The sequence below is a fragment of the Phaethon lepturus genome, unplaced genomic scaffold (genome assembly GCF_000687285.1).
Source record: "Phaethon lepturus isolate BGI_N335 unplaced genomic scaffold, ASM68728v1 scaffold4269, whole genome shotgun sequence".
NCBI classification, from domain to species: Eukaryota; Metazoa; Chordata; class Aves; order Phaethontiformes; family Phaethontidae; genus Phaethon; species Phaethon lepturus.
In genome coordinates, this window is record NW_010562780.1 from 199,990 (window position 1) to 216,466 (window position 16,477).

The 16,477-nt window shown below is 40.9% G+C and overlaps 1 protein-coding gene across 1 annotated transcript in view; it reads right to left on the reverse strand.

Moving 5' to 3' along the window:
• The window catches only part of LOC104626465 (regulating synaptic membrane exocytosis protein 1-like), a gene marked incomplete at its 3' end in the record, with an annotated part of 211,901 nt that extends 196,077 nt beyond the window's left edge, over window positions 1-15,824 (reverse strand). Inside the window, exons 1-2 of the mRNA XM_010294397.1 lie at window positions 15,761-15,824; window positions 14,462-14,791 (exon numbers count right to left, since the gene is read on the reverse strand). Of these exons, the coding sequence (XP_010292699.1) occupies window positions 14,462-14,791; window positions 15,761-15,824 (394 nt within the window). The remainder of the gene's footprint in view (window positions 1-14,461; window positions 14,792-15,760) is intronic.
• Between the last annotated feature and the right edge of the window lie 653 nt (window positions 15,825-16,477).

Consider the following 16,477-nt stretch of genomic DNA (forward strand, 5'->3'; position numbering starts at 1 on the left):
GCATGGGTGGAGCTGAACTTGGCAAGGGATGCAAAGAATAGTAAGAAGGGCTTCTACAGGTATGTCAGCCTGAAAAGGAAGGTCAAAGAAATCGTAACCCCGCTGATGAGCAAGACTGGCAAACTGGTAACAACGGATGAGGAGAAGGCTGAGGTACTCAACAACTTCTTTGCCTCAGCCTTCACTGGCAGTCTGTTTTCCCACATCCCTTGAGTGGATGGACAGCAAGACAGGGACTGGAGAAACGAAGTCACTCCCACTGTAAGAGAAGATCAGCTTCAAGACCACCTGAGGAACCTGAATGTACATAAGTCTATGGGACCTGACAAGATGCATCCCAGAGTCCTGAAGGAATCGGCTGAGGTAGTTGCCAAGCTGCTCTCCATATTTGAAAACTCATGGCAGTCAAGTGAAGTCCCTGGAGACTGGAAAAAAGGAAACATTGCATCCATTTTTAAAAAGGGTAGCAAGGAGGAACCTGGGAACTACCAGCCGGTCAGCATCACCTCTGTGCCTGCGAAGATCACGGAACAGACTTCCTCCTGGAAGCTCTGCTAAGGCACATGGAGGACAGGGATGTGATTTGAGACATCCTATTGTCTCGAATACATGAAGCTATCATGGCTTCACCAAGGGCAAGTCCTGCCTGACCAACCTCACGGCCTTCTACGATGGAGTGACCACATCAGTGGACAAGGCAAGAGCTACCGATGTCATGTGCCTGGACTTCTGTAAGGCCTTTGACACGGTCCCCCACAACCTTCTCTCTAAATTGGAGAGAGATGGATTTGATAGGTGGACTGTTGGGTGGATGAGGAATTGGTTGGATGATCGCATTGAGAGGGTAGTGGTCAATGGCTCAATGTCCAGATGGAGATCAGTGATGAGTGGTGTGTCTCAGGGTTCTGTACTGGGACCAGTACTCTTTAATACCATCATCAATGACATAGACAGTGGAATCGAGTGCACCCTCAGCAAGTTTGCAGATGATACCAAGATGAGTGGTTGTATTCGACACAACTGAGGGATGGGATGCCATCCAGAGGGACCTGGACAAGCTCGAGGAATGGGCCCGTGTGAACCTCATGAGGTTCAACAAGGCCAAGGGTCCTGCACCTGGGTTAGGGCAGCCCCCAGTACAGGCTGGGGGACGAAGGGATCGAGAGCAGTCCTGCCAAGGACTTGGGGGTACTGATGGATGAAAAGCTGGACATGAACCGGCAATGTGCACTCATAGCCAGAAGGCCAACGATACCCTGGGCTGCATCCAAATCAGCGTGGCCAGCAAGTGGAGGGAGGGGCTTCTGCCCCTCTGCTCCGCTCTGGTGAGACCCCACCTGGAGTGCTCCTTCTAGCTCTGGAGCCCTCAGCACAGGAAAGACATGGACCTGTTGGAGCGGGTCCAGACCTCCAGAGAGGAGGGACACAAAAATGTTCAGAGGGATGGAACACCTTTCCTCTGAGGACAGGCTGAGAGACTTGGGGTTGTTCAGCCAGGAGGAGAGAAGGCTCCAGGGAGACCTTATTGCAGCCTTCCAATACTTCAAGGGGGCCTATAGGAAAGATGGGGACAGACTTTTTAGCAGGGCCTGTTGCGATAGGACAAGGGGTAATGGTATTAAACTAAAAGAGGGTAGACTTAGACTAGATAGAGGGAAGAAATTTTTCCTGAGGAGGGTGGTGAAACACTGGCACAGGTTGCCCAGAGAGGTGGTAGATGCCCCATCCCTGGAAATATTGAAGGTCAGGCTGGATGGGGCCCGGAGCAACCTCATCTAGTTGAGGATGTCGCTGCTCTTTGCAGTGGGGTTGGACCAGATGACGTTTAAAGGTCCCTTCCAACACAAACTATTCTATAATTCCAGGAATGGAGTCTATGGTGTGATTACCACATATTAAAGGCAAAATCTGCTTTTGATTGCCTGAATAGCTCCCTATTTGCTTTACATTTCATTTATTTATTTCTTTATTTGAGATAATAAAGTTGTTCATTCTGTAAATATAATTGAAAAATTAGTAAATTAATAATAATTCATTTGGTGATCAGATTTCTAAATGAGACCCAGATACTCTAGAATAAAATACCTTTAAAGTGGTGCCTCTAACACATTAATCCACTTCTAATAATTAGACTTTTGGACCCAGTTATCTTTCAGCTGATGTCAATGGAAATTTTGCTACTGACTTAAAAAGAAACGGGAAGTACTGTTTCATCGGTGGTCTCACCTAATGGAGGCTTGGCTCCTACACAACTGTAAAGTATTACTTCTTCTTTACTGGCACATGATTTTAAAAGGGCAGCATAATGGTCAGCTTTTGAATTGTGTGGACTAATTTTCACTTGCAGAGCAGGATTAGGACATATCCATTGACGCTTTCTCTATAATACTTAAAACATAAATACATGACTAAATTTTGAATACTATTCAGTAGAATGACACAACTTAGAAATTCTAATGAAGGGTCTAAGAAAGAGCTCAGATATCTATGTCTAATCCAACATGATCCTTTCTGCCCCCAGTTCAGACTGGTGCTTTCTTGGGTTCCTTTGAATTTCAGAGCATGCACAGGTGGCTGAACAGTTTGTAGGGCTAGAAGAAGAGACGGTCCAAAAGTTGGCTTAATCACACCATATGTTTAATCGCCTCAACATAGCATCGCATAAAGGGGAAGAAACTTGGGGGGACTGCTTGTTTGTAATATAAAAGACAAGCTTTTATAATATGTGGAGTAGATAATTGTCTCACTGGAACCGAGAAAGATTTCCAGAGCTCATTTCAGTAATGACTTTATCTACACTCCACTGACAAAGCAACTTCTTTGGTGTTACTACCCAAGACTTAGAAACCTATTTTAAACATGGAAAGTCCTACTCAATATGGACTTACTTCTGTTCTGCAAGTGAAAATAAGAGTATAGGCAATAAAATTGTTGACCTTCTCTTGTTGAATTTAAATTACAGGGTGTGGAGAATGAAAGAAACATTGATGTTTTCAAGAAACCCAAATTCCATGGCCCAAGCCACAGATAAAGTGCTCAGCTCTCCATGTTAACAGCAGAACTCCCATCACCACTTTGGAAAATAGTAGGATGAAAAGGCTAATTTACTAAAACTTGCTTTTGTAACCTGGAAAAAATACTACACTATATTAAAGGTAAGCCATGACTCTACATAAAACCAGGACAAGTATAGAATAGTTCATTCTACACATCAGTTGCATATAAATTCCAGTAAGCATGTATTTAGGCCTTTTCATGTGGAAAGGACGGACTCCAATTACTTCAATGTCCCTAAAACAGTTTAAAAAAGCAGCTAAATATTCAGCTAAAAAGAATGTTCTGCAGACATGATAATGTTTAAATATTTAATTTATTAATTTGGACTCGGGTTTTGACCCTGCCTGAGCTTATTTAGTTTTAGCTCTGAAAGCAATTGTCTAGCAGTCAAGATAACTATTGCTTAAGTTTGTTTTGTTCAGCTTTAGTTTATAGTAGCAATAAGTAGCTATCATGTGTGGATTAAACTGCCTATGTAGTGTGGGAGAGTGCAGACACGGGATGATACCAGAGGTCCCAGACTGTATACAAGAGTGACAGTGGTCAATCAGCAGTCACTGCAAGAGTGCAACCTCATGATTCAGGGGAAAAAAGCAACAAAGACAACAAAGAGGATGGAAAAACATTAATTGAGGACCAATGAAAAAACAAGTGAGCAAGACTGAGTTAAAAAAAAAAAATACAAAAATTAATCCCTGTGACCAAAACACCTAGGATGAGAAAGCACCAGCAGCATGTTTCCTGCCAGCAGAGGGAAGAAGCCCCCTTATGAGCACCAGCTCCTCCTAGTGAACACCTCAGGGTGCTGACAGTTTATCATAACCTCCCTGCGCCCATTCAGCTCGGAAAAACGACAGTTGCCAAGGTTCAGAACCTGAGGAACACTGGAAGGGTGAGCATAGCAACAGAGAAAAGTCTCCAGTTCCAGACTTGATGGACAATATTATGGAAGTGTCTTCAGGGAGAAATCTCCTCCTTTGAAACAGAAGAGCATGGCAGTATGTTTAGACACTTAAATTGTGTCAGCACTTTTAAAAAAATCTTTTCTACTTTTCAGAAGAGAACCATAGTAACATTTGTGCAACTGTAACCTAACCACAGTCTATGTTATCAAATTTGTACTATTTTTCTGAAATAACCTGAATTCACATTTATAAGCCACAAACCCACACTCAATCTAAATATAATCTTTCTGGTTATGCTTTAATAACAATCATATATCATGCCATCCTTCCAATCAAAAGGAATAAACCTTTTGATAGTAACTTTTAATAAAGGAGTTTCCTTTATCCATGTTGAAATAATTCTTCAGTCTAATATGTTTAATACATTGAGTTAATTAAATGAAAAGAATACTGCTGCTTTCGACTTTATCAATTCCATGTGCTTACTTGTCTTTTAGGATGTTGTATGTGAAAATTGCATGCAATGTATGTACAGATGTATAGTAACAGATTTTCAGGACAGGTTTCAACACATTTCAAGCACATAATCATATAAACGAGTAAAACCATCTGATCACATATGGTTATACTTGTATGAACCAGACAATTACACAGTCCCCTCTTGTTATAAATGCTTTACTGTTCCCTCATTTGAGGTCTTAAATACATGTACATTCTCAATAACAGAAATGCTTTGCAGATGAACAAATTGTCTTTTTGGGAGATCAGAAAAGTAACAGTAAGTCAAGATAGAGTAAGTCAAAAACTAACAAAATACCTGATTCAAATGAGAAGGAAGACAGAGATGTCACTAATTCCTGAACTACAAAACCCAAGTATTTTGTTCTTCAAAATCTTTCATCCTATGCATTTTCACTGTGGTAGCATAAGCTGAGGATTTAAAATTACAGTCGTTTCCTCATGTTCGCATAGGATTTAGAGCCAGGACCAAGAATACCATTTGAGAATGAATGGGCTTACCATCACTCTTAACTATTTCTCCGGCACAACTAGATCAAGGAATCCTCAGCCTAGCAAACCACCACCATATTTATTCTTAACAATACAATTAAGCATATTAAAAGCTGGAGGTGAAGAGCTGGCAGGTCTGTTCACAGTCAAGGGGAGGATAGGTTTTAGCTTGCTACTGAGTCACACACAATACAAGTTGTGTCTTGTAGGAACACGAAGAACAAGAAGTACCTACAAGACTGACTGTTGCACTGGATGGAGGAGGAGGGCAAAAGGTGGACACAAGAGAATTGATGAGTGAGGTTTTATTCCCTAAAACTTAGTTTGCAATGAAAACATTTTACTAATTTCAAAGCAAAATGGATTGACCCAAACAGAAATGTATGTATGAGACTTCTAGGACGAGGCAAGAAGATGCATGTGGTCAGCTAGACAGGAGTTTAAAAGCAGACTGGACCAGAAATATGCAACGGACAAGGTCCCAAAACTTAGAAACATAAAGGCGGGGGGGGGGGGGGGGGGGAACACATTGATGTAGAAATTGCTTTTCTTGTTTCCAGTATTACACGCAGTATTAATGCCCTGCAGGAAAAAAGCCACACTTCTTCCCTGTTTAACAAAACAACACTGGTAACAGTCTGTGAAAAGTTTGATTTTTTTCTTCCAACTACCTATCACTATTATCACAAATTACATGATTATTTTAGATAATCATATACCACACTACACAAGGTTCATAATCATACTAGCAGAAATGTGTAACATCTTAATTCAAAATCAAAATAAGTGGTGGACATCATCTTCAGGGTTTCCTACTTAGCTATCCTTCATTTTTATATGCTCCACTAATCAATTAAATGCAATTCTATCTGTCATTTCTATGAAGTCACTAATTTTCTTTTGATATTTTTAGACATGTTACTTCTTTCTACTTGGAGACTGACAATGCATAGACTGAGACATCTCTGTCTCAGATTTTTTCAACTAAATACGATGGGATTTCATTTCTTCTACTATACAAGAATATACAAACCTAGAAATGCCTACCTTCCTTCAGAGTTAATTAATAAAGGAAGCTATCAGACAGAGTGGATCATCTTCTGAAATCTCTTCTCCATGCATTACATGAGGAATTTAGGTGGATATATCACTTATATGGATATAGGTGGAATTCCAAGAGCAGGTGCCTAAAATTTTGGTGAAGCAATGCCTACTTAGTAAAAGCTGAACTAAGGAATCTGAACACCCTAAACTTAATTTCTGTTGCTCTTGATTGCATGTTTCTTATGCACGCATTCATTTTCTCTTTTGGGGGGTTTTGCTGTTTTCCTCAGTCTTTTATTTCTCATTTTCATACTGCCAAGAATTATAAAAACCTACAGAATCAGACCTACAGGATCTGGAAAATCATCTGCCTCTCCCAAACTGCCATTTCCTACCTCTTTTTAATATGGAACTTAAAATTAACCAAAGTTTAAAAGACCAACATTTGGATTTCACTCATTCTCTAACAGTGATTTTTAACATATTCTTTCTTAATTTAGCTCTCCTTAGTATTATTGCCTAAAATTGAAACTTCAAAACAGATCTTTGATACTTTTTCTTGCTCCTCTTCATTGTAAATATTCACAGAGGACTTTTTCACCTATTCAAGTACTGTGCAGTGTCTAGTGTGTAGTATTTTTAAAGCAACTGAAATTCAGTTCTGAACACACCACGGGATTGCAATGGTAGAAGTTACTACCAAGGAACATAAGATTAGAAATCAAGAAGATGCCATCACCCCCACAAAGCCCATACCCTGAGAGAACTTGTAGTTGACAACTTATGATTTACTACACTACAGAAAATCACTGTGGAAAGTGTCTCCAAGGAAGAGGACAAGAACATTAAAAGGAAGGAAGGTGAGACTAGGTTGGCTTGAAGATATAACAATAGGCTAAATGAGGAACATGCATTTTATTCAAATCTTTTCTTCAAATTATGTTCTCTTATCTGACAATGGTTATGGTGTAAATTCTGAGATCAGCATCTATTATGCTAACCAGGATATTCACACTCTTTCCTTGCATGCTGGTCTAGACATGTCTGTCTGTTTAGACTATAAACTCTTTGAGACAATGTCTTTTCTATGGCATTCATTGTGTACAGCTCCAATGAGGATGCCATCCCAGGCCTACAGCTCCCAGATGCCAGAGCAATTCAAGTGACAATAACAACAGAAATGTTCTCACAGACATTCCTCACAAAGGCAAATATAGTCTGGTGAGCCAAACTCACCAGGAAATCTCAGTTTCCCAGTTCTGTTCTTCTATTCATGAATGGAAAATACTACAGATTGTCCACAAGCCTCTTTTGCATCAGTATCTTCCAAAGAAGTATAAAATAAAGACATTTCTACGATTGCTAAAGAATATCACAATTACTCCCTTATTTAAGATTTTCTTTCATTCTTACTACACCACAATAGAGTCTGCAATGGCTTCCCACCACAAGTTAATATTGGCAAAGGTATGAGGGAACAAACCCATACCTTCTACCATGAAAACAGCATGTCACCTCTAACATGGTCCCTCAATTCCACTCTGGGATTTGAAATATACTCCCATGCACTTCTCTTTGACAGATTAATGCACTGAATATGGCAGCTCATTAAAACATTTTTAAATAAAATACAGTTTGGGGATTTCTAATGTGAACATGATTTCTAGAATTACCTCAACACAGAATTTCTCTATCGCAGTATTTCCCCAGACATCATTGCAACTGCAGAAAAGCGAAGCGCCAAAGCACACTTTCCATTTTAATTTGTAATTGCTCAGCACCATAAAGTTGCTTCGGGAGGTTTGGGGGTGAATTACTGTTTGGTGCACGTATTCAAAGAAACCCTGACTACAAGCAAATGAAATGAACAGTCTGTATTAATGGACAGAATAGCAGCAGTAAATGATGAATGACCCTGTTGCTGTACCACACAGAGCAAAGAAATGGAAAATGCATGGAAGATGGCTCAGCAGTGATGGGCAGAGCCATTCCTCATGTTATCACCTGCCATCTCCGCCCTTTTGCACAACCAGTTATCAGTGTTAAGCCTTCCTGACCAAAAGACCAAATGGTCTTAAACAGAGAAAGGACAGTCTGTGAACAGCCACCCATCACTTCTAGTCTATTAGTGGGAGAAATATTGATTTCCCTCAACTTTTCCATACCAGAGAGAGGGATAGTGTGGGAGACACTCACGAAGAGAAGGGAAAGGTGGACTACATGAGATAGTGGAGGAGCAGGGAAGTCACATTCCTGGCAATTCTGTGTCTGCCACAAAGCTTACTTCCAGCAGGCAATAATTTAGAGAGTCTCCAGAAGTTAAATCCCACCTAGTAAGAGCAGATATATGGTTAGGTAACTACAATGCAAACACTCTTTTAGATTCATTTTGCCAAAATTGGATCTTTATAACCAAAAGATTGCCCATACATCAACAGAAAAAGTAGAAGTCCCTGGAGACACTTCCCCATGCTGACCAGTGGGCAGACTTGCTTGACACATTTAATAACTACTAAATAAAGGTTATAATATATAATAGCTACATAATTATAATAACTTATAATATAAATTATAGAATATACAATATACAATATATGTATATTATATAACATAATTGTATAACTACATCTACAGGTAAGAATAAAATAAAGTTCATGCATTCATGTCTTTGGAAAATTAACTGCCTGGCAGAAGAGGTTCAGGACCAACATTTGCTCTAATTACTCCTCCTGTGAGCAGGAAAAAAAAGACTGCTGTATCTCCAGTTGAAAGTCTAGGAGCAGAGTCTCTCCCCTTCTCATGCCCTCCTTATTTAACCTCCCCTTCCACTCACCCGCTCCCCCTCCTTCTATGTTCTACTTTCCACCTTCATTACCACCTCCTCCTCACCTCTCACATTCTCCCTTTTGTCTCCCTCACTCTCCCTTTCACTTTCTCCCCCTTTTTTCTACTCCTCATCCCACACACCCTCCTCTGTTAGCTTCACTATGTGAGAAGTTAAGAGGAAAAGAAGAAAGAGAAAAGACAGAAGGATTTACGGAGGTGGAGAACTACAAATGAAGAGGGAGAAACAAAAAAAGAAAGATGTGCTAAGCCATCCTATTTGTGTCAGTGAAAGCAAGGAGATGAACCCAAAGCCCCCGATCCAGCAGACAGATGCTAACTGGTAGGAAGCAATTCTGCCAGCAGGGACACCATTTAAGAATTCAATCAATAGCGAATCTCTGGTGAAAAACAAATAAGCATGTAATATTCAAACGTAGATTAAAATCCATTAAAATCACACTGGGTTTTAGCAGCAGAGTCAGAATTAGAAATTGTAGTACAAATGGAGCAACTCCTTACTAAGAACAGTTTCAAATATAAAAATGGCTGCACAGTCATCTTCCCCCAAAACTACCTACAGCTGCCTATTTGTGTACAGACTGTCACATGCACATCATCTACTTCTGCAGACAAATTATCTGCGAAGCATATTTTTTAATATTGAGATTTTGCTGACAACATCCATAATCGCCAGTGCCATTTATTCATAGACATTCTCCCCCCACAGTATTCACAAAGTATGCGTCGGAGTTTGTGGCAGGGATCCTCTCGAGCCACTAAGCCTGCCCAGCTTTCACTGTTTCATGGCTATAGAATCAATCAGGCAGTATAGAGAGTGCTTTTTAATTAGATCATATCAGGATTATAATTAGCACTGTGTAGGAGCAGAGTTAAGGTAACACGGCAAAATGCAGAACAATTCCATCCTGCCTGGCACGGCAGTGAAATACCTAATAGCATCTGATTATTTTCTCCGTGCCACATGCACTTTCCTTTCCAGCACCAGCTGGTGGAAGTGGCTCCGGGAGGAGAAGGTGGAGAGTGTCACCTTAGTCCCGCAGCTGCAGAGCTAACAGGGTGCAAAGCTGGCCCGGTCGCTTCCACACCGGCGGTACGGACTTCCAGGAGCAGAGTGGACCTCCTGTGCGGTGCATAAATGACATATGGGTTCAACACTAGGGGAAACACCTATTTGGCTGCAGGCACCTTTTCTCTGAGCTCCTGGAAAGGAGTCCAAGCTGTTGGAAGCAGGTTAGGCAGCACACCCTCTGCCTCACACTCTCACGAGCAGCTCTCATGACAGAGATACCAGCTTAGCATAGTTTGCAGACTTTTGTCCTTGCAGCTCTGGAAGAGTGGGAGGTTGTCCTTTCTGCAGTCCTCTTGAAATCTGATGAAGAGCCTCAGCCATCTGCCCCCCTCTCTTTGTCTACATCTCACAACAGGAGAAAATAGAATGAAGTTCATCGTTACCACATTTATCTCAACAAATGTCTGCCCAAGATTCCACATCTATTTTAATGAAAATAACTAAATACCAACAACTAAGGGCTCACAAGGTAGTCAATATGATTTAAAGCTCCATGAGTGCTGTAAGCAAGGTGAGCTGGAGCACAGCCACATTTCGCAGAGTAACAAAACCATGTGGGCTGGAAGAGATCTCTGGACTTCATCTAGTCCAACACCTTGCTCAGAGCAGCATGGTTTTCAGAGATGCACTGCTCCCCAAGAGCAGCAAGAGCACCTTTGCAAAGCAAGAGGAGGCAGCCACTGAGCACGATAACCAGGCAGGCAGAGGCAGCAGCCTCACTGACAAGCTAGTCAGTCCCAGAGTACCAAACACGAAGAGCGGAACATGTACGGTCATGGTAGCCAGGCTCAGCCAAGAGTCCAGTGATTGCCAGGCAAGTCTGTAGTAATGAGGGAAGACCCATCAAACAGCATTGTCCCCCACCATCAGTTCCTGAGGGACAGCCAGTTGCCAGTTGTATTTCGGATGCTGATCACCAACCTTGGAATGCAGCAATCCAGCCAGCACTTATCAATCCACAATTTGTCTACCAAGAAACTACTGAAGAATTTTTTTGAGAACTTGATGAAGTCCATTTCAAGCAACGTTCACTGCACTTCTCTTGTTTAGAGAGCCAGTCATTTGTAGAAATCAATTAGGTTGGTCAGGCATGATTTGTCATTGGTAATGCCATGCTAGATGTTCTCAATCACCTTCTTGCCTTTCATGTGCTCAGAAATGGATTCCAGAAGACTTTGCTCCATAATCTTCCCAGGTGCTGTGGAGAGACCAGCAACTCTGTAGTTGTTGCTCTTCTCCAAGATGGGTGCAACCTTTGTACTTTTTCAGTCATCAGGGGTCTCTCCAGATTGCCATGACTTGTTACATGTGCAGGTTTCCTCCACAACCTGAGATGCATCTCTTTGAAGACTTGTAGGAACCACTGAAAAATTTCCTTAGATGCTTTCTAAAATACGTTCTACATCTAACAAAATATCAGATCAAGCCCTCAGATTGTATCTGACCTGGGGTCCAGCAACTGACATTTCCACATGTCATTAGAGTCTTTAAAATACAATTGATAAAACTAGCATATAGAATAACATTTTATCTACCAACAGCTTTTAAAAAGCCTACTTGGAGCAAGGAAAAGGATTCTTCCCCTCATCTAAACAAGATCCCTTTCAGTTTGGTAAATGGCACTTGTCAAACAAGTTTTCCCCACTGCCAAAGCTATCCTTGCAAAGTTGGTTAAGTTGGCTTTAAAGATACTTTCTGTTATAGCATAGCAGAAAGTCATCTTCCGGTGGTTCAGATCTGGTTAATCCCTGTCTGTGTGTGCAGACATTCTTCACCCATACAGGCACCTTCTGCCTTACTTTACCCACTTGCAGTAAACGTATTTTGCATATTCAGAGAAAATGCTCCATGCCTGGTCTCTGCACCATGATCAAGTTCCTGTGTACTTTATCATAATGGAATTTCAGTAAGATACAGTGCATTTGTCAAATAATCAGTTAATTCCATTCTCTGCCATAATTTTTTTCCATTTTACTGCAGCTAGGGTATAGGCATTCTCCCAGTCCTGTGGGGAATTGGCTGCAGTTTTCTGCTTCTGCTCTACCTTCACTACAAAGGGAATCACATTAGACTGGCAGCAACAGTCTCATGGCTTATTAGTACTTCCTTTGCTGATCTTTGAAATGTTGTACCCTGAGAGGAAGCATTTAGCAGCTATGAAATGAGCCAAAGAAACACAACATTTGAAGAGAGCTTTCTCTTTCCCAAACTACGAAACGTTTTTAGCAGGCTGACTAAAAGCATTATACACCCTATAACACCAACATTAAGAAATCAAAAATTTTCAAAAAGCTCAGAGATGAGATAATCATGAGATTGCTCCCCAAAGTCTATTTCCTGAAGATACCTCTAAAATGTCTGCCATTAACCTACATCCCATTTTTCCCCACATCTCCCTACTGAATCAGAACTATGGACTGAATCTTAAAAATTAATAACCAAGAAACACAGAACATTGGGGTTTTTGTGTCAAGTTTCCCACTTATTTTTCAGCAGACATTCATGTTTTTACATAAATGAACCAAGACACAGCTCAGGTAACATGACTGTGATTATTATACAAGGCATCTTTTTTTCCTTCATCCACTATTGTCAAAATACTTAGCAAAAAAAAAAAAAAAATCATACTACCTGATTTTTACAACTTCAATCAACTATAATTCTATATATTATTTGATAATCACATTACTCTTATTTAGCTTAAAACTCAGATCCATAACTGCCCTACCAATTAAGTGGAATTGATTCTTTATTGTCCTCTGATCCCACTTACTGAGACATACCAGGAGGGACAAATGAAAAGGAAGAGGCAGAAACCCTACAGCTGTCTTCTGGACAGAAGTCCTGGAGAAATGGCCGGGGGGGAGGGAGGGAGGCAGTTCTGTTATTTCCTTCACACCTCCTTGCCTGAGCACCAGACACCATGACTGCACCAGGAGAGTTGGGTTTTGGGTCACTGCAACAGTTCCTCCTGCACTGGGACTTGGTTGACTCGTAATCAGTTGCTGAGACACACCTAAGGGGCATCTTTAGACTGACATTGCCTCTTCACTACTGCATGCATGAATTTCAAGGAAAGCATCTTTCCCTGATTTGTTTTGAGAAGACACAAACTGAGTACCCTTGGACCTCTGGCATATGCAGATGTTCAACTAATAAGAAACTCCAGACAGGTACAGATCAACCAAAGAGCCAACAGGTTTTAAGTTGGGACTGCTGAAAACATCTGATTTGATAACCCATGTTGAAAAAGGCTGGAGAAGCATCTGGGCAGTGCCTGCATTGTCTGTGGGACAGCAGTAGGAAAAAATCCAAGCTAACACAGAAATACCATGGTATGTGTTAGAGATAACAGATACATAGCTTAAAGTCTGTGTTTTTTCACTAGGCTGAGTAGCTGCTACCCAAATAAAAGGATTAAGTATCAGATACACCCTGAAGATATTTCTTCAGACTACTCTCATGTCATATGAAAGCCAGTGCCAAAAAACACTGATTTGAAGTTGTGGTTGATCAAAACCATCCTTCTAACTTTGAACAGTCTCTGTACACCATCATGTACACAGTCGTATTGAAAAGCTGAAAGACCGAAGTCCTATGATGTAAACTTTACACCAATTTTGGTTAATACAGAAACCTTTAAACATTTAATTAGAAAATAAACTTAGCAGGATGTTTCACAACTTGGAAATGTTATGACTTTCAATGTTCTCTAACAAACAACTTCTCAGCACTCTGCTGTAAACTTGGGTCCTCCACTAAATAGCATCAATAAAATGGCAGCTCCTGTGGAGAGAATTAAAACTAAATAAACAATCCCTTTTCAATTTTAAAAAACCTTATCCAGAAAATTCACACTTCAATTTTATATATACCTCCTAGGAAGACCAGAACTTCAGTGGCGCTTCAAGTGACACCGCTAATGCAGAGCTCTGTGATCCTTAGTCTTATATTTAGACCATTCTTTGGGACTGGTCTTAAACACAGAAACCAAAGGAAAGGGAAACATTTTCAGATTCATGTGAGAGAAATCCAGATTAACACTGACTTTGTGATTTTTTGACTGAAACCATAAGTGTGATTTGAGTTCTGCCACGAGAAGAAAAAAATAAAAAAAAAAAAAGCAGCAGCTGAGATTTCACCAAAATGAGCATCCAGCCTCCAGAGCTCAGCTCTGATGACAACAGATACGCTCCACAGCAGTATCAGCAAGGTGGATCATTTAGACAAGAAGCACAATCGTTACTTACACAGACCATTAACTAGCACACACACATGCAGAGAAACACATGGAAACTTTCTGTCGGCCAAGGAAGTATTATACAATGAATTTGGGGAGAGAGAGGATTTCACATGAAGTTGCAGAAAGAGTCCTTAAAAAGCATTTTGAAATGAATGTCAGAACACCTTATATTACAGATCATTTTTTATACTTAATCATTTTTACTTCCTCCAAGATCTATTAAAAAAAAAATATCTGCCTAAATAGAAGCTACTTTTAAACCACAGGACGCAGTTCTGCCTTTACGCGCACAGCGCATTTCAGAAGTCACCGTGAAGGAGGAGGCAGCAGCTTCGCTAGCTTTAGGCTGACGGGCAGACAACTCCTTGCGGCCAGGAGAAATCCCAGCACAGGGCCGGCCAGGGCTGCCTGCACCCCAGTCCCGGGAGAGCCCCCGGGCTGCAGCGCAGCGGGAGATGCCCTCCTTCGCCCGCCCCAAGGGGATGCGGGCTGCGTGCCCCCGCCCCGGGCTGAGCTGGCCCAGCTGCGCTGCCCTTGGGTCACAGCGCCGGCTCACAGCTGCCTCGCGCCGGCTCCTTCCCTTGCCGTCGCAGCGACAGCACCCGCTGCCGCCAGCTACTAATCAAACAGCTTCATACGAATCCATAATTGATTAATTTTTAAAAAAGAAACTTTCAAAACATCGAACCGTCTTCGCCGGTCATTAATTCAAGCCTCTGAATATGCTCTGTCTCCAGACACTTCTACTTGTGCATACTTATTTTAAGAGCACTTCATCACAGCATTGATGCTACTTGCATACATCCATCGCTTCTTAATTTCATTGTGTGTGTAAACAGAATTGGATCTACAAAAGTAGGCGTAGAGCAAAAATGCATAAATAGAAGTGCCCAGAGTTTTATGTTATAACACTACACAAACTGTACTGGCAAGACGTGAAGTCACATTTACTAAGAACTATGAAACTTAAAAACCAAAACTATATCTGATTCTGTACACAGAATAGCTATGCCTACTTACCTAAGACTATTTCTGGCAAACAGAACCTTTTATTATTTATTAAACACAATTAACTCCCTTTTTGTCTGAAAAGATTCAAAAATTTCCCTTGCGTGAACATCTTATTTTGACAAAACTACATTAAGATTTTTAATTCACAGCATACACTGCCTGCTTTCAAATACAAAACATCGACATCATTAATTCCATCCAGAATTATTTATGTGGGATGATGGGTCAAAAAGCAGACTGGAAGGCAATAGCTTCTTCTGGATTTTGTTTTCCAAGTATTATGCAACTGATAATTTTCTGAGGAATACTGACTGAACAGTCAGTACCATAGACATAGTCAAACTACCAACATCACCTCCTGCATCACCATCCTAGCTTGTAAACTAAATTCCTGAGGAGCGCAGCATCATCCACCCACTTCCACTCCCCATCCACTTGCAGCTCTAGATTTGTTGATGGGCTAGAGATGGGGATCGTGTTACTACCTGGATCAACAATCTGCAGAAATTTGATGCACTGTTTTCTTGGTAATTAAGGAACTACATAGTAAAAAGGACACCCTGCTGAATTCACCTGCTAGCTTTTCTTCCAAGTCATCAATTGAATTGCTTGCAACTGCTGTCCCAACTCCAATCATCTAACTTAAGGCTCAATGAACATGAAGAAGACCAGATATAATGAACATGTCCCACAGTGGCCACTTCTCAAAAGACTTCTTAGAAGTTTAATTTTAAAAGCAGGATGGGAAGAGGTGAAAAATTACAGAGAAGTAGCAGCAAGAAGTGGGGAACTAATTTATGTATTTTTCCCCTGTAAAATGAGTTTGATGAGACCTGCAGTGCTTACAAAAATAAAAGTGATGGTACTGGAAATAAATATGAAACCACTTATGTTCTCTTCTTCTCAAGCATCTTCTCTCTGAAGGCATCAAAATATTTTCAGTAATAACACCAGCTAAAAGCGAAGCGTTCCACTCATGTTTCACTTTTCTCAGCTATGCACAGAAGAATTTAGCACCCTACTACAGGTCACACAGCGCATCAGCTGTATTGATGATGAGAAAAAACATGATGATGAGATAAACTGGTGACGCGAAAATACAAGTGGATGCCAACAGCGGCACTAGATCACACCAGACTTATACAGTTATTGTAAGAGACCAAACTTTCCTCAAGGATTTAAATGTTTTTCTGTTAACAAAGATCTAGATCAGCTCACTAACAAAGCCCTGTGGAACCTAGTAAAATAGTCAAGACACCAGTACACTCATGTGTACCGGGTTTGCGTGGC